This window comes from Littorina saxatilis, linkage group LG13 (genome assembly GCF_037325665.1).
Source record: "Littorina saxatilis isolate snail1 linkage group LG13, US_GU_Lsax_2.0, whole genome shotgun sequence".
Taxonomy (NCBI): Eukaryota; Metazoa; Mollusca; class Gastropoda; order Littorinimorpha; family Littorinidae; genus Littorina; species Littorina saxatilis.
In genome coordinates, this window is record NC_090257.1 from 11,867,183 (window position 1) to 11,886,744 (window position 19,562).

Consider the following 19,562-nt stretch of genomic DNA (forward strand, 5'->3'; position numbering starts at 1 on the left):
TGAAGGTCAACTGAAACGGAACGTGGAACGTCAAAACGCAGTCACGTTTTCCACCCCCAAAAAACGAACAATATTTCGTCAACTTTTGTGAGTATTTTTGCACACTAACAGTTTTATTTGTTGGCCATTTTATGCATTGCTAGATTCATCAACCCTTTCACAGTCTTTCAGCGCTGAGAATGTGTTCATTGGAGGTAGACAACTGTTGTGAACTGAAATATTTTGAAGGGTGCTGATCCTGGTACATTTATCCAACTTCATGGTGAAGAAAGCAAATGGCGAAGCAGAAGTAGGTCATCGCATCGAATTTTTATTCTGGCTTCGTATGTGATTTTGTATAAACAAAGTCTGTGTGATTTATTTGGACTGAAAATAATCAAAGTATGCCCGATTCTGGACCACCTCCTAGGGGTTTTTTTCCCCATTCTGATCGAGGACAGACGTGATAATTTCACTTGAAGATTTATCGCCCTTCCTTCATTCCGAAACGAAACGTGAATACATCTAAATCTTGTCTGTGGCCTATGCCGTCTCGTTTCACGTTCCGTTTCGCGGGGTGACTCATTATTCACCAAACGAAACGAGCTGCAAAACGAAACGTGCTGTCTTTTAAATCTCCCTATTAGCGGGAAAACCTCGTATTGTCTGTTTGAATCCCTGCGAGTCTGTTGAAAATCCTCGTAATTGTTCCTTAAATTCAAAACAAAAAAGTTCAAAACAAAAAAGTGAAAACCTCGTATCTACACGTTTTGATCTGGTGAAGAGGAATTTGATTTTTAAAACACTCATTATCTCAGAACTATGATTTTGAAGATACGAGGTCTTCGAAGGCCACTGACGATATGGGAGATAACTCTGTATTCTTGTTTTGATAGATTCGCGTGGGACTTTCGCGTCTGGTCAGAGAGACAACTGGCGATAGCCGTGGAGCGACGATTATCAGAATGGTTCTGGGGGCTGAAGGCTGTGTGAGGTATGTCAGAATGTACCTACATACCATATTTTACAATGTTCTTACGTAATCAAACACAAGGTAGATGTCAGTTATATTTGATTGTCCAGCAATTGACAGGTCACTTGCGAATTTACCTGCGCCCGCTTCGCAGTAGCAGCGCTCTTCACTCAAAGTGTTCTTAAATGATAATGTGATTTTTGTCCATATGATATTAAAAAACTTGCCTTCGGTTTTGACCCCCCCCCCCCCACCCCCCCCCCAAAAAAATGGGCGCTGCCTATCTCCCAGCAAACAATTTTACGTTGTATTCACGTTATATTCACGTTGGCCTACGTTGGGTTTACGTTGTGTTTCAACGGTTTTTTTACGTAGATTTGTATGGACGAAATCACGCGGAAAAAACGTTGAAAAACAACGTTGCATTTTATACGTGACACCAATGTGAATGCAACGTGAATTATTGGTGGAGGTGGAGGCGGATTGTTCGTAAAAACATTACGTGAATTCTACGTTGTCACAACGTGCATTTTTGGTTGTGGTTGTGGTTTGGTTGAAATTGCGTTGCATTTTTACGTAATGTCCACGTGAATGGAACGTTCATTTTAGGTCAAATTTTAGGTCAAGAATTACGTGAATTCTACGTTGACACAACGTGAAAGTTGAGTTTTGGTGCATTTTTCGTGATAAAATTGACGTGAATTACACGTCGACACAAGCTTACTTACCTAGACCATGCAGATCCCTCAACTTACCTTAGATTTGTACAGAGTAACTCTTTGTAAGGCCTTGCAGGGGCAGATCCAGGGGGGGGGGGGGTCCGGAACCCCCCCCCCCCCGGAACCCCCCCCCCCCCATCCTAAAAAAAAAGATAAAAAGAAAGGATAAAAAAAAATAAATAAACAATTTGAAAATACAGAAACTGATGGCTCAGATTGCTCCATTTTCTTTGATTTTTATAAACATTTTCCTAGGAGCCGGTCTTGTCTTCAAAGTGAGGGTTTTGAAAAGAAGTTGGGTAATTTGTTAGCTCAGGTTGCACCAGATCGGTCAATTGTCCTTGTTTAGATCCAAAAGTTGTCTTCTTAACTTTACTTTTTGGAAAGTGTATTAGGGAAAGTTTCTTGGCTCGGATTGCATCAGATTGCTCCATTTTCCTTGTTTGTAATCAACATTTTCCGGGGGGGGGGGGGGGCAGGTTTCTTAGGAGGTTCGAACGGTTCGCGCCCTCAACTAAACGCTTCGCGTCGTCGATTTGTCCCTAAAAGGAATTTGGAAACCCCCCCTTTGAAAATGATGTGATCCGCTCCTGCCTTGCCCACGTACATTTCCCGTCCACGTCCTTTTGGGGTGGTAGGAGCTCAGTTCTCGCCCCTTTCTGTTTGGGTGCTAGTTTTAAATTTTAAACCCCAAAAGTTCTCAAATGATAATGTGATTTTTGTCCCTATGATATTAAAATACTTGCCTTCGGTTTTGACATCAAGAAAGAACTTCTTGTGACGTGATTTTTATGGTTGTGGTTGTGGTGGTGGTGGTGGTGGTGGTGGAGGTGGTGGTGGTGGTGTGTGTGTGTGTGTGTGTGTGTGAGTGTGTGTGTGTGTGTGTGTGTGTTTGCTTGTGTGTGTGTGTGTGTGTGTGTGTGTGTATGTGTGTGTGTGTGTGTGTGTGTGTGTGTGTGTGTGTGTGTGTGTGGGTGAGTGTTTTGTATCTTTCTATGTGTGCGTGTTGGTGAGCGTGCTTGGTTGTGTAAAAGCACTAGTTTAAGTGTTATTTAGTGTAAATAACATTTAAACTCTTTTTTACCGTGCCTGTGACTGGTGGGTTATTTCTCCAAATGTGAGTACAACTTTTGGGAATTTTCAACGGTTGATTTCGGCCTCAGACAAGTAGACGCTAGAAGTAATAGCAGAAAATTAGACGTAAACTAGAAAAAATGTGATACAATTTCAGAAAGAACACTATCATTATAACAAAAGGTAATTGTGTATGCTTTAATTCTGGCTCTCTAGTTGCTAGCATGCACTCGGAATTTTTGTTTTATTAATGAAATAATACATGTAGGCGTAAACTGAATTTCAGTAAGACTAACATTTCTAAAATCGCCTCGTTAGAATCGAGTTTATTTTGACATTTTTTACTTTAAAAAGGATTGTTCTCAGTAATTAGACACATCTTATTCTGTGCATATTTTTGTCGGGGTTAACCTCCAACTGAAGCTGAAATTTGCAGGGATACTAGGGGCTCCGTTCACCTGTACGTGACAAGCTCAGTAACTTTAACATTTTCCACAATGACCAACAACAACAGTGAAAGGCGCGACTTAACAATTTCGTCTATGAATTAATCAAACGCATTTTGCAGTGCAGCAAAACAACCCAGATAGCGATGGCGGCGTTGTTAACAACAAAGAAGAACAGGAAATTAAATGTGCACACTCAGAATAAAAGGATCATGCATGGATAATCTTCTCGAAATTGTCAATCTGCCTAAAAAAAACCCAGCGCAAACATACCACTTAACCTTTGCCGGATGCCGCTTTTGACTACACACTCCCGACGATGCGGGTTTGTCTGAACCCATACATTTGAAAGAGGGTTTTTACCGTTTATTCCTCTAACGACGATGCGGGTTTGTCTGAACCCATACATTTGAAAGAGGGTTTTTATCGTTTATTTCTCTAACGACGGGGTGGGTTCAGGGAAACCCACAGCGCTACTTCAGTGGTTGCATCGAGTTTCTCCCTTCACCGACCTCTTGCAGGGGAGGGAGAGGGGGAGGGAGAGGGGGAGGGAGAGGGGGAGGGAGAGACTGAGAGAGACTGAGAGACTAAGAAAGAGAGAGAGAGAGAGAGAGAGAGAGAGAGACTAAGAAAGAGAGAGAGAGAGAGACTAAGAAAGAGAGAGAGACTAAGAAAGAGAGAGAGAGACTAAGAAAGAGAGTCTAAGAAAGAGAGTGAGAGACTAAGAAAGAGAGAGAGAGAGACTAAGAAAGAGAGAGAGGGAGACTAAGAAAGAGAGAGAGACTAAGAAAGAGAGAGAGACTAAGAAAGAGAGAGAGAGAGAGAGAGAGACTAAGAAAGAGAGAGAGACTAAGAAAGAGAGAGAGACTAAGAAAGAGAGAGAGAGAGAGAGATACATCATACTAAGAAAGAGAGAGAGAGAGAGAGACTAAGAAAGATAGAGAGAGAGAGACAGATAAAGAGAGAGAGAGACAAATAAAGAGAGAGAGAGACAAATAAAGAGAGAGAGAGAGACTAAGAAAGAGAGAGAGAGAGACTAAGAAAGAGAGAGAAAGAGAGTAAGAAAGAGAGAGACTAAGAAAGAGAGAGAGAGAGACTAAGAAAGAGAGAGAGAGACTAAGAAAGAGAGAGAGAGACTAAGAAAGAGAGAGAGAGACTAAGAAAGAGAGAGACTAAGAAAGAGAGAGAGAGAGAGACTAAAAAAAAGAGAGACTAAGAAAGAGAGAGAGAGAGACTAAGAGAGAGAAAGAGAGACTAAGAAAGAGAGAGAGAGAGACTAAGAGAGAGAGAGAGAGACTAAGAAAGAGAGAGAGAGAGAGACTAAGAGAGAGAGAGAGAGAGAGAGAGAGAGAGACTAAGAAAGAGAGAGAGAGACTAAGAAAGAGAGAGAGAGAGACTAAAAAAAGAGAGAGAGACTAAGAAAGAGAGAGAGAGAGAGACTAAGGGAGAGAAAGAGAGACTAAGAAAGAGAGAGAGACTAAAAGAGAGAGAGAGAGACTAAGAAAGAGAGAGAGAGACTAAGAGAGAGAGAGAGAGACTAAGAAAGAGAGAGAGAGACTAAGAAAGAGAGACAGAGAGAGAGAGACTAAGAGACAGAGAGAGAGACTAAGAAAGAGAGAGAGAGAGACTAAGAAAGAGAGAGAGACTAAGAAAGAGAGAGAGAGAGACTAAGAAAGAGAGAGAGAGAGAGACTAAGAAAGAGAGAGAGAGAGAGACTAAGAAAGAGAGAGAGAGAGACTAAGAAAGAGAGAGAGAGAGAGACTAAGAAAGAGCTAGAGAGAGAGAGAGACTAAGAAAGAGAGAGAGAGACTAAGAAAGAGAGAGAGAGACTAAGAAAGAGAGAGAGAGAGACTAAAAAAGAGAGATAGAGACTAAGAAAGAGAGAGAGAGACTAAGAAAGAGAGAGAGAAAGAGAGACTAAGAAAGAGAGAGAGACTAAGAGAGAGAGAGAGACTAAGAAAGAGAGAGAGACTAAGAGAGAGAGAGAGACTAAGAAAGAGAGAGAGAGACTAAGAAAGAGAGAGAGAGAGACTAAGAAAGAGAGAGAGAGACTAAGAAAGAGAGAGAGCGAGAGACTAAGAAAGAGAGAGAGAGAGACTAAGAGAGAGAGAGACTAAGAAAGAGAGAGAGAGAGACTAAGAAAGAGAGAGAGAGAGACTAAGAAAGAGAGAGAGAGAGAGAGACTAAGAAAGAGAGACAGAGAGAGAGACTAAGAGAGAGAGACAGAGAGAGAGACTAAGAGAGAGAGACAGAGAGAGAGAGACAGAGAGAGAGACAGACAGAGAGAGAGACAGACAGAGAGAGAGGGACAGAGACAGACAGTCAGATAGACAGACAGTCAGAGAGACGGATAGACAGACAGACAGACAGAGCAACTGACAACAGACATACAGACAGAGAGATACGGACAGACAAACAGAGAGACAGAGAGTCTCTTGGAGACAAACAGGCAGACAGACACTGTTCCGCCGCTTTGGTAATTATGGGTGTAGCAGAACCCGCGCCGTCGGCAGAGGGATAGTTACAATCACTACTACTCTTTAAAAGTATGGGTATGTGTGAACCCGCGCCATCGGTAGTGTTTATGTAAATTATCATAATCAATTAATTCTGATGTTTTGTCATGTACACACTAAAAATTTGCAGACAGAGAGCAAATTAGGTGTGTGAGAGATACTTAAAATTTCAAAACGATACCTTTAATGGTTCCAGAGTTACAATGATTTTAGTGTGTCTCTGGGTACAGGTGAACCCAGGAAGCACGGCAAAGGTTAAACATGCATGAATGCAAACCTGACGTGATAATGACCACATGAGCTTGTATCAATTAAAGCGCCGGTCGATCTACTGAGACACAAGGTCCTGTGATAATGACACGAAAACAAATAGTCAGTCGCCCAGACTGAGACCACTTGGGTCAACCCAGACTGAGACCACTTGGGTCAACCCAGACTGAGACCACTTGGGTCAACCCAAACTGAGACCACTTGGGTCAACCCGACGGGGTTGGGGTTGCTTTCACACTTTTTGGACAGATTTTAACAATAGAATTCGAAATCTAGAGTCCTGGGGCTATTCGTTATACCGCTTTTGAGAAAAAACGTGGTTTTGTGTGCGTATTTTTTTCTTTGTGCTTACTATTCCCGTTTAGAGGGTTGGGTTCATTAAGCGGACATAGAAGTTGAACCGCTTGTCTAACATTCTTTAACAGCATATCATTGGAAAGGTAAGGTAATCATACAGAAATAAAAGTCGTTCTGCACTCTGAATTAAAGTGTTCCGCTTTTGAACATAGTTTCTGCAACCAGATTTGAACACAGCGTGACGGGCGCAGTGGCGTGGTGGTAAGACGTCGGCCTCCTAATCGGGAGGTCGTGAGTTCGAATCCCGGTCGCTGCCGCCTGGTGGGTTAAGAGTGGAGATTTTTCCGATCTTCCAGGTCAACGTATGTGCAGACCTGCTAGTGACTTAACCCCCTTCGTGTGTACACGCACGCACAAGACCAAGTGCGCACGGAAAAGATCCTGTAATCCATGTCAGAGTTCGGTGGATTATAGAAACACAAAAATACACAGCATGCTTCCTCCGAAAGCGGCGTATGGCTGCCTAAATGGCGGGGTAAAAACGGTCATACACGTAAAATTCCACTCGTGCAAAAACACGAGTGTACGTGGGAGTTTCAGCCCACGAACGCAGAAGAAGAAGAACAAGAACAAGAACAAGAACAAGAAGACAGCGTGACATAGTGCAGAATACCGATTTGGAATTGTGTACAGAATAATTTATTTATGTATGTGTGAGGTGCTTAGAACTGTGTTAGGTTTAGTGCGTGCTTTAAATGTTTCGTTAGTGCACAGGCACGCACAGTAAGAGTGAAGTAACACGGTTTTGAATACGACAGACAAATTATATGTTCAACATCATAGCTGTTAGTTGTAAAGAGCACCGTCATAACAGACTGATGTACATGTGCTGGTTACATGCCATTGTGACCACAATCATCAAGGGCGGATCAATTCACTTTGGAGGGGGGGGTTACAAAATGACTGTGAAGATACAAGTTGACGGCGCCGAAGGCGCCTAAGCCCCTAGGGGGGTCCGGGGGCATGCTCCCCCGGAAAAATTTTTATCCAAAGAAGCAAAATAGAGCTATCTGGTGCATCCTGAGCCAATAAATTACCTCTTTTTTGGGGGGTGGGGGGGGGGGTTACGTAACCCGTGTAACCCCCCCCCAGATCCGCCCTTGATCATGTCCTTGTGACAGCGTGACGGGCGCAGTGGCGTGGTGGTAAGACGTCGGCCTCCTAATCGGTCGCTGCCGCCTGGTGGGTTAAGAGTGGAGATTTTTTCGATCTCCCAGGTCAACTTATGTGCAGACCTGCTCGTGACTTAACCCCGTTCGTGTGTACACGCACGCACAAGACCAAGTGCGTACGGAAAAGATCCTGTAATCCATGTCAGAGTTCGGTGGGTTATAGAAACACGAAAATACCCAGCATGCTTCCTCCAAAAGCGGCGTATGGCTGCCTAAATGGTAGGGTAAAAACGGTCATACACGTAAAATTCCACTCGTGCAAAAACACGAGTGTACGTGGGAGTTTCAGCCCACGAATGCAGAAGAAGAAGAAGAAGAAGAAGAAGAAGAAGAAGAAGAAGAAGAAGAAGAAGAAGAAGAAGAAGAAGAAGAAGAAGAAAAAGAAGAAGACAGCGTGACATAGTACAGAATACCGATTTGGAATTGTGTACAGAATAATTTATTTATGTATGTGTGAGGTGCTTTTAGAACTGTGTTAGGTTTAGTGCGTGCTTTAAATGTTTCGTTAGTGCACAGGCACGCACAGTAGGGGGAAAGGCCCTAATTACCGGACGGGCGCCTAATAACGGACACGCGATATCTCAGAAATAGGAGGTCACAACAATTTTTTTTTTGCGCGAAACGATTCAGTGATATCCCCTTACACTTCGCACCAAAATAACATGGCGACTGAACGCACGCATTCTGCACGGTAAGTGGTTTTCTGTTTTTCGCACTCTCACTGTAATTTTAGACATTTGTAAACTAAGTGCAGCAAGAAGTTACGACTTTCTAAGATGAATTGATTGGTTGAAGTAGATAGTACATACACTCTATTAGTAAATACCATGCAATACGACATACTCAATGAACGCATTTTTCAACAGTTGCATTGTAACTCCAACTAGTGGGGTTTTCCAAATACCGTCCACCACGTGCGCCCAAATAACGGACTATGTAATATGTGTAATCTATATATATATACGACTTGTGTCTGTGTGTCTGTGTATCTGTCTGTGTGTCTGTGCGCGATGCACGGCCAAAGTTCTCGATGGATCTGCTTCAAATTTGGTGGGCATATTCAAGTAGACCCGGGACACGACACAACCTGGTCGATATTTCAACACGTGCTTTCAGCGCGCAGCGCGGAACCGATTTTGGTTCCACCTCAGCTATTTTGGTTCCACCTCAGCTTACCCGGGCCCCCATACCGACACACCATAGCCGCTACACCACATCACAACGCCAAAGTTCTCGGTGGATCTTTTTCAAATTTGGACACCGTATTCAGCTACACCCCGGACACAATATCATCGATGAGATATTTCAACACGTGCTCTCAGCGCGCAGCGCTGAACTCATTTTCGTTTTTGTGTTCATTTCACCATTATAAGTAACTCTTCCTTATCTTCTCCAGTGTTTGGCGTTTATCTCCCTTCCTTCGTGTGGCTTTCCCGTTCAGTTGTAAGTTACTACACTGCGCTGTCCACTGCGCTGAGCGTCTTCGGATATTCCCGGCGTTCTGTTACTGTTACCTATTTTTAGAAGGTCAACGCAGTGTACAGAACGTAAATTGGACCCGTAAATTATCCTCACTGTAAAAGTGCAAAGGTCGAATCAATTTATAGCCACGCGAAAAATACACTGTCATCTATCTCTCTATAGATACGGCTTCTCTGTGTTTGTGTGTGTGTGTGTGTGAGTGTGTGTGTCTCTATGTAAGCAACACCTGTGCATTCTTCAGTTCTGTTTGTGATGTGGTCTGGCGGCTTTTGTGTAATTTTATGTACTGGCCTTCCTTTGAGAAGCCATAACTTGCTCAGTCCTGTTTGAGTGGAGTTCGCCTCCAAAGGTGATTAACACGGTTACATTCGTCGACAAGGATGGGACTCGATATGGTCAGGAATGGCATTATGGCCACTGAATCATTTTCGTGCTGTTCCCATTCCACGAATCTGGGAGGGACCTAAGCTTGGCGGGTCCATAGTTCGGCGTACGGCTCTAAGTACTTCTTCCCGGCGAAGCCGGCTACCCGGCGAAGCGGGTATTCATTCTAGTATGTAATAAATGTGTGTGTGTGACAGTGTGTGTGTGTGTGTGTGTGTGTGTGTGTGTGTGTGTGTGTGTGTGTGTGTGTGTGTAGTACTAGTTGAACGTGCGGTTAATTCCCTTGACTAAAAATAACGCATAACCCTCTCTCGAGAAAAAGATACATATCTTCATAAAAACTTGCTTTTTGACTGACAAAAGTTGCAAAAACCAACATAATAATTAAATGTAAAAATACATGAACGTTCCCGAAAAAGAAAACGGTTGCAATTGTTAATTAAAACATGGTTTCTGCAACTTTTGTTACTCTATTAAGCAGCGAATTTCGTGTCCGGATTTTGGTGACCCCCTGTCCGGATTTAGGCAGTAGGTTTCCCAAAACCGGACAATTTGCCGAAAAATTCAAACCTTAATAACTTTTACAGTATAACAGATTTTTTCAATTCTTTTTCAACATGAAGATAAAGGTAGGTTAGATCTACAATAATCCGTTTTCAAAATTGGGCTATGTTATATACTTTGTGAGAAAAATGGGTTTAACCTTAAGTGTCCGTTAATTGGGGCCTTTCCCCCTAAGAGTGAAGTAACACGGTTTTGAATACGACAGACAAATTACATAATTATGACGAGCTTACCTGAGTAAGTGAAGTCTAATTGTGGTTTTATCTCCCACAATTCCGAGAGGAAAGGGATTATATGTTCAACATCATAGCTGTTTGTTGTAAATAGCACAGTCCTAACAGACTGATGTACATGTGCTGGTTACGTGCCATTGTGACCACATGTCCTTGTGACCAAGTGTCGTTGTGACCACGTGTCACTGTGCCCCCAATGGCAGATCATTGTGACCACATGCCGTTGTGACCACATGCCATAGTGACCACATGTCGTTGTGACCATGTGTCATTGTGTACCCAGTAGCAGATCATTGTGACCACATGTTGTGACCACACATCGTTTAATGATTTTGACCAGTGGTCAGTACACTAGTAAACAAGAGGCGAAGCCTTCAAGGCTCCCGTAAGAAATCGACAAACAGTAACACAAACTCAAGCACTCCGTCACACACACACACACACACACACACACACTCACAGACACACACACACACACACACACACTCAAACACACACACTGAAACACACACACTCAAACACACACACACACACACACACACACACACACACACACACAGAGTTAAAACTAGCGCATCATATCTACTTCATGTATTATTTTCAAAAGAAGGCAAACAGATAAAATGACTATGTATTTGTTGTTGGTGTAGTTGTCCCTGAAGGAGATCTTGTGCAATCCTCAGTCTCTCTCTCACACACACACACACACACACACACACACACACACACACACACACACACACAATTAAACTGCATCAGCATAATTATCATGGCAAAGCTTATCTACAATCATTAACCTACCCTAGAGCTTGTGTATCAAGATAATATATTCTTGGAATTGTCATACGACTGAGAGTTAAAGATATGGGCGTCACGATGGTCACACTCAGACGGGTTCACATGAGGTTATTTTCGCTGCTCCTCGCACTCCGAAGTCTATGATATTGTCCAGTGACACGTTCTCCTGCTGGCAACCAGCTCCGCGTGCTTGGGCATGAATGGTTACAAAGAAAATCATTATCTCTCATATACTGGCTGTGTGAAAGCTATTAAGGTCAATAACAGAAAAACCGTGTACTTCCTCACTGCAGCCTTTTTAATCCTGTCCCACTCAATTATCGGGATGTTCCTGTGGTAGCACAACCTCTTGTTTAGAGTACACTATGCACTATGTCTTGGTATCAGAGAGTTGTAATGTTAATTTGTAAGGACGTCCTTTCCTGAAACAAATGAAAAGTTGGATTTAATACAACGCTGCAGTGTTCTCTGCCCTGGATTGTAGCTTGCCCGTCGTAAATCAGCAGTAGATATGAGGGTACTGTGTTCATTTGGAAATCTACCATCAGCTTATCTGTCTTTTGCACTGCAGACACTAAGCAATAGGTACCTGCCATGTGGCCAGTTTTTCCACTGCTGTCCTCAGTCTTATACTTTTCATCAAGACTTGTCACCATGCTGAGTGGATCTAAGTTCGGAAGTCGCCATGTGGCAGAGGCATATCTGACATACTCTCAGCGTCGATCTTGTAGCTTTTCCTCCTTTCTGAAACAAAAGGCAAAATGCGATTAGTTGTGATGACTACAACCTACACAAATATGAACAGTGTTTTGATACTGAATGGTCGGGTTATACAAGCCACTTTACCTATGCAGCATGGGAACCCTACAATATGCGAAACATATCAACTGACTGCAGCAGCCTGGTTCTCAAAATAATTCTGACGGTCAACACAGTCAACACACTATTCACAGTCCATTTGTTTGGACGACTGTCGTTGTCTTAAAACTCGCATTCTACCTGCTGTCCAAAAGAAGCTGCTGCCTTGAAAGAAAATGCCAACAAAAGGAAGCTGTTGCAATGTAAGTTTACCAAACGTTAGCGAATCATGATAGTGCGTAAACAGCAAACAGTACAATCAAAGAATGAAACGCGATACAGATCTATAGATCTAGCATTCAAAACCTGTCTTTCAAATTTAAGGAAGTTGTTGCAAGGTACCAAAATTTACAGACAGAACCTTGACAGAGCATGTTTTGAAACTGAGGCAAAATCGTAATAATTTTGACTTTGAGAACAGATTCATTCATCGTACTACCCTGTTACCACTGTCACTACCAACAGCGAATTCACACATCGTACTACCCCGTTAACACTGTCACTACCAACAGCGAATTCACACATAGTACTACCCCGTTAACACTGTCACTACCAACAGCGAATTCACACATCGTACTACGTACCCCGTTAACACTGTCACTACCAACAGCGAATTCACACATCGCGTACTACGTACCCCGTTACCACTGTCACTACCCACAGCGAATTCACACATCGTACTACGTACCCCGTTAACACTGTCACCACCGTTTCCTAATATCTGCATGTTCAAATAAATGGTGGACAGTTTTAAACGGGCAGAGTAAATTTGAGACTCAACTGCAAGTTTTGAAATTCACGTAAATCGAACCAAGAACAAAGACATCCTAACATTACAGAGGGGGGCGATGCTTTACCACGTGCACCGGGAATGGGCTTTTTGGACGTAACGTGCATGGGAATGGGGAAATTCTCGTAGCGTGCACCGTGCACAGAGGTCCGGCGTGCACCGTGCATGGAGCTTTTTCGTAACGTGCACCATGGATTACCGTGCATGGCACTTTTGGCCTCAACGTGCACGTGCACAGACACCCCCCCCCCCCCCCCCCCATGGTGACCCTCATTACAGGCACTTCAGATCAACTCATTTCACTAGAGGTGACTGCCTAGCACTGTGTTTGATATCCATGTCTGCTGAAATAAAAAGAAATTAAACAAAACGGATTATCAGTAAGCTTAGATGACACGTTGTAAGAGTGGGAGACACTAGATCTGTCTGTACTTACCGGGGACACGACTGCCATATCGACACTGCGCTTTCGACAGCTCTTCCTCGCGCAGACACTGGAAAAACGCTGTGCAGATCAAACTGTAGGAAATCTCCTTTGGTATCTTCTTTATCTATTTTTCTGGAGCTAAGAAACCGAACAATGTGAAATCGTCTTCCCCGAATCGGCGAATGCAGTGGTGAGAACTGAAAAGTGAATCTAAATAAACAGTGTATGCATGACCTTAGGGTTAATGTTTAATGTAACGTTTTGCTTTGAACGCTTCAATAACCTACTATTAAGTTGGTTCTTGGGGGTGAACTGCGAGAAATAAGAAACGTTGTCGATCATTAGGCCGACACGGTGGCTATTACCGTTCATAAAAGTGATCGCATTGGAGATGGACTACGTCAAATAAACAGTTTATGCATGATCTTCGGGTTAATGTTAATGTAACGATTTCTTTTGGCATAACCTACGATTTTGTTGTTTCTTGGGGATAAACTACGTCACATAAAAAGTGTACGATCATTGAACCGACACGGTGTAAGGGAAACAACTGGGTTGTTCTTAAAACTGCTTTGTCTTCACACGCACTGTTCTTGCCCTTGGTAGTGACAGTGTTAACGGGGTACGTAGTACGATGTGTGAATTCGCTGTTGGGGCGGGGATATAGCTCAGTTGGTAGCCCGCTGGATTTGTATTCAGTTGGCCGCTGTCAGCGTGAGTTCGATCCCAGGTTCGGCGGAAATTTATTTCAGAGTCAACTTTGTGTGCAGACTCTCTTCGGTGTCCGAACTCCCCCCCCCCCCCCCCCCCCCCCCCGTGTACACTACATTGGGTGTGCACGATAAAGATCCCACGATTGACAAAAGGGTCTTTCCTGGCAAAATTGCTTAGGCACAGTTAATAATTGTCTACCTATACCCGTGTGGCTTGGAATAATAGGCCGTGAAAGGTAAATATGCGCCGAAATGGCTGCAATTACTGGCCGTATAAAATTTCATCTCACACGGCATCACTGCAAAGCGCCTAGAACTGTACCCACGGAATATGCATAAGCCTCATTGATTGATTGTTGGTAGTGACAGTGTTAACGGGGTACGTAGTACGATGTGTGAATTCGCTGTTGGTAGTGACAGTGTTAACGGGGTACGTAGTACGATGTGTGAATTCGCTGTTGGTAGTGACAGTTTTAAACGGGCAGAGTAAATTTGAGACTCAACTGCAAGTTTTGAAATTCACGTAAATCGAACCAAGAACAAAGACATCCTAACATTACAGAGGGGGGCGATGCTTTACCACGTGCACCGGGAATGGGCTTTTTGGACGTAACGTGCATGGGAATGGGGAAATTCTCGTAGCGTGCACCGTGCACAGAGGTCCGGCGTGCACCGTGCATGGAGCTTTTTCGTAACGTGCACCATGGATTACCGTGCATGGCACTTTTGGCCTCAACGTGCACGTGCACAGACACCCCCCCCCCCCCCCATGGTGACCCTCATTACAGGCACTTTAGATCAACTCATTTCACTAGAGGTGACTGCCTAGCACTGTGTTTGATATCCATGTCTGCTGAAATAAAAAGAAATTAAACAAAACGGATTATCAGTAAGCTTAGGTGACACGTTGTAAGAGTGGGAGACACTAGATCTGTCTGTACTTACCGGGGACACGACTGGCAGATCGACACTGCGCTTTCGACAGCTCTTCCTCGCGCAGACACTGGAAACGCGCTGTGCAGATCAAACTGTAGGAAATCTCCTTTGGTATCTTCTTTATCTATTTTTCTGGAGCTAAGAAACCGAACAATGTGAAATCGTCTTCCCCGAATCGGCGAATGCAGTGGTGAGAACTGAAAAGTGAATCTATACCACAATCCTTCACGCGACCGGACCTGATCTTGACCCCTGACCTGGTCTACATACCACACACGACACAAACCAGTCACCTGCTTTTACCCCGCAAAACCCACCACCACCCGTTTTCTTTGGATATACACTTTAACTACACACATGCCGACAAAATGTTGATCATTGCTTCAATACTCTGAAGATGTTGCTTGGATAATAACCAGGTGAAATTAGTATTTCGGTGTTCAGTCAAATGTTAAAGTTTCTATCACATACTCACGCACGAACGCACGCACGCACGCACAGACAGACAAAGTTTAGCATCGCACAGGCTACACTTACGTGAGCCAAAATAGCCTATTTTTACAGTTATGACTGCTAATTAGTGCAGTATAAGTTCAAGTAAGCAACTTTTGATGACTTTGATGAGTGCTCAGTGCTACTGACCAGTGGTCATATTTACCTATTTTCAGTGTTTTATTGATGGTCAGTAGCATTGACCACTGGTCAAAGTCATGAGAAGTTAATTGCTTACCCGAACTCATACTGCTCTAATTGGCAGTCAAACGTAAAAAATATGGCAAATTGACCAGTGGTCAGGTGTACGTGCAAAAGTGTGCGTGCATGTTTTTATGTGGAGTATATGCATGTGTGCATGTTTGTATGTTATCGCAACTAGCTCAAATTGATTGATAGTTTTATAAGAGTATTATTATGATTTACAAATGGGCAAAGTTTTAAAGCCTACAATCCCGACATTGGGTGACATCGACACTTGGTCACATCGACACGTGGTCACATCGATACGTGGTCACACCGACACGTGGTCACATCGACACGTGGTCACAACGACACGTGGTCACATCGACATGACCCCCATGTGCTTGGGAGACGAAAGCTCAAGTTAACAGACACACTCGTTCTCAGGTAAGTAGGTGAGAATTCGTCACTTTACAACAGCGATACTATGCAGAATGTTGCTTGAATGCATGTTTTGAATGACTTTACTGTACCATGATTGTTTTGTCTCAAATAAAAGTCTGTTGAATAAAAATTACATGAGTTTCGCGCAACACGCGAAGATAACAAGTCGCGTTTCCTGTTCCAGTGTTTGTAACGCAGGATTTTAAGTCAAGCCTCTACTCCTGGGTACAAAGTAAGACGAAGCAAATGTCTTAGGTATAACTGGTAGCGAAAGTTTCAGTTCCAATTAAAGCAGAGCACTGTGCACTTGCGATCCTCGGTCACGGGTTATGATCTGTGCCAGGACGCAAACGGGTCAAAATTATGTGCAGACCAATTTAGAGACGGTTTCCATGTCCCACCCCCGTGTCACCACTGCAAAAGTGCAGGTGACTGATTATTACTAAGCACGCACACACCTGGGTAGCGCGACACTTGTTGCTGCTAGCTTTCCACTTGGAGGAAGCGACCCCAATTCCCAGGGATGTAAGTCATGACGATGGAATGAACAAGTTGAATAGATTGAAAACATAAAAAAAATCTACAATTCAGCAGGCCTGAAATGGATCTAGCAACACCCCAATCAGCTCATGAGGATTTCTCGGATGAGACGATAAGGGAAGCAACTCTAGCAGACCGCCAAGACGTCCTTGACATCGATACAAACGTATACTACGGATTGGACTATCTCCCCAGCAATTACAATGACATCATCAGGAATCCTCAGATCAAGGCCAACGTATATGAAAAGAAAGGAAAAATGGTAAGGTTAGACTTGCATGCGGATATATTTCATATTACTTTGACATGATGTTGCACAGTAAGCCTTCCGTAAACCATCACAGATACTGTCAGGCTTTTACACACAGTACAAACACCCTTCCATTTGAACGCTCACCAAACGGGAACATCCTAGGTGCTCTACGTAAAGAGCGAGCAATTTTTAAAGAATTCATTTTGCGGATTGTCTCAGAGACAATCGGACCGTGGTGCGTTTTGGCGCTAGACCTAACTTTTAAAATCTAAATAATAAATTGACAGCTTGTTACACAAACATTCTTAAATCATAAAATAATTGTTTTTTCATCAAGACAAGATCAGTACAATTCGAAGTTTTGAAAGTTTGAAAAAAGAAAAGCCCGGAAGCAGGGTCACGCAAGGTCGTGGTTCTCGTAGCAGACGACGGTTTATGCCTATCGCCAGTTCCTCTGAACAGTCAAAAGACATCGCTAGAGTTCTTGTGAACCACCGCCTTATACGCGACTTGATTTCTTATCGCAGGTAGGTTTCTTCAGTGCCCGACTAGTGGACGGCGGCCAAAGCCTTATGACATCATCGGGGCGACTGGGCTTGGACAGCAGGGGAGGGGGGATGTACGGACGTTTCAAGAAGCGGGTGTTTGAGGAATGGAAAGATTCACCTGACCTCCGCTACGTTACCATGGCTGTCACAAACTACAACTTTGAGTCCAAGAGAGAGCGATTGCTGCGAGACTACCGGCAGGTCTTGGAACGGGTAAGGGACATGATTGATTGATTGATTGATTGATTAGTTGATTGATTGATTGATTAATGAATTGATTGATTGATTGGTTGATAGGTTGATTGATTGATTGATTGATTGGTTGATTGATTGATTGATTGATTAATTAATTGATTGATTGGTTGATTGAGTGAGTGAGTAAGTGAGCAATTGATTAATTGAATGATTGTTTGATTGATTGCTTGGTTGGTTGATTTATATTTCGATCGATTGAATGAGTAAGTGAGTGATTGACTAGCATCAAGTTTTGGTAAGGGTGAGGGGCATGATTGATTGGTGGAGTGATTTTGATTGGTTGACTGATTGATTGATTGATTGATTGATTTATTGCTTGGTTGATTGAGTGAGTGACGTAATGGTTGATTGAATAATTGATTGATTGACAGATTAATTGATTGATTGTTCGATTGATTGATGGATTGATCGATTTTTTGTTGTTGCTTAACGCCCAGCCGACCACGAAGGGCCATGTCAGGGCGGTGCTGCTTTGACATATAACGTGCGCCACACACAAGACAGAAGTCGCAGCACAGGCTTCATTTTATTTCACGTCTCACCTAGTCACATTATTCTGACACCGGACCAACCAGTCCTAGCACTAACCCCATAATGCCAGACGCCAGGCGGAGCAGCCACTAGATTGCCAATTTTAAAGTCTTAGGTATGACCCGGCCGGGGATCGAACCCACGACCTCCCGATCATGGGGGGGGGACGCCTTACCACTAGGCCAACCGTGCCGGTCCATTGATCGATTGTTTGATTGATTGTGTGAGTGATTTAGTGAGTGGGTAAGTGAGTGAGTAAATAAGGGAGTAAGTAAATGACTGAGTGAGTGAGGGAGTGAAAAGCAAATTAGTAATTGGCCGATGGCTAAAAGAGAAATTTAAAGCTTTTCAGACTACGGAGTAGTTTACACCACAAAATGGTATATCTTACCAAAAGTAAAGTACCTATGTGTATGGTATGCGCAGTCGTCGATGTCTGTGTTATTATCAATAATAACTTGCATGCACACTTACATTTATTGCCTCCTCTTCCCATCAGAAACTGACTGTTTTTCATGTAAACATGCAGCGATATTCCTCTACGTTTTTAACTTGGCCAACAAATTATTCCAACAAATTTCAAACCCAAACTAAAGCATTAATTCCCGTGTCATTTCATTAAAACTTGTAATGCCAGTTAAGGCCGTTCACTTAAACCTTCCGGGTCACCTTTTGGATTAAATAATTCTTTTATAGGGATCACGTGACCGCCGCTCAAGTAAGGGTACCCTCAAAATCGACCAGACAAAAACGGAAGGGCCGAATGAAAAATCGACAAAAAATCACAATAGGCCAAACTTTGCAACTTTGACATACGAGATGATAGTCCAACCAAGTATCCTCCCTGAACAGACTGTTTTGTTTTTTGGCAAAGTTTATTTAAGTTATCCACCGTGTCAAAACACCATCTTTTTCTTAAACAGTATATTAAAACTACCTTGCATGCAAATGAAAATAACGTTTCCAACTGTCCCCAACACTATTTCTTCACACAGGATATAACGGTGATCGAATGCAACCTCCAGCAAATCAGGTCAGCAGTCAACTCCAGGCAAAGTTCCCAGCCCCAAAGTCAACTCCAACTGCTCTCCTACGATGACGTCAACGTCATGATGCGTCACCAGCCCAGCCAATTGCGTCATCTTTTCCCAGAAGACCGCATTCTTCTGCAGTGGTGCCCCCTGAGAATACTGGAGGTCAACACCAAAGAAATCTTCAACGGGAATGAGAAAATCCTGGCAAACAAACCAGCAGAACCGATGCCTACAACAGTACAGCCAGGGAAGAATTTTCCCGTCACTTTCATGTCGGCCGGCGGACATTATTCGTGCAAACGAGGCCAGAATTATCATGTAGACGTCTACGGAAGCGGAAGTGACGAAGACTTGCGCGAGCATATGGAGTGGCACTTACTGCGATTGGCCGAAGTGAGAGCAGACCTGGACACGGCTGTTCTGATGGTGTACCATACCAGACGAGTAGAGGACATTGTGGAGAAACTGAAACAAGATTTCTCCCTTCAAGTCTCCACAGCTATTCCGATCAGGAAAGTGATCGCATTGGAGATGGACTACGTCAAATAAACAGTTTATGCATGATCTTCGGGTTAATGTTAATGTAACGAT

General features: G+C 43.3%; 1 protein-coding gene across 1 annotated transcript; it reads left to right on the forward strand.

Annotated features, from left to right (window-relative positions):
- The first annotated feature begins 7,443 nt into the window (after positions 1–7,443).
- LOC138983604 (histidine N-acetyltransferase-like) lies at positions 7,444–19,562 on the forward strand. The gene is made up of 4 exons (XM_070356878.1): positions 7,444–8,197; positions 16,405–16,612; positions 17,131–17,364; positions 18,933–19,562. The coding sequence occupies exons 1-4, from the start codon at positions 8,169–8,171 to the stop codon at positions 19,518–19,520; spliced, it is 1,059 nt and encodes a 352-aa protein (XP_070212979.1). The 5' UTR covers positions 7,444–8,168; the 3' UTR covers positions 19,521–19,562.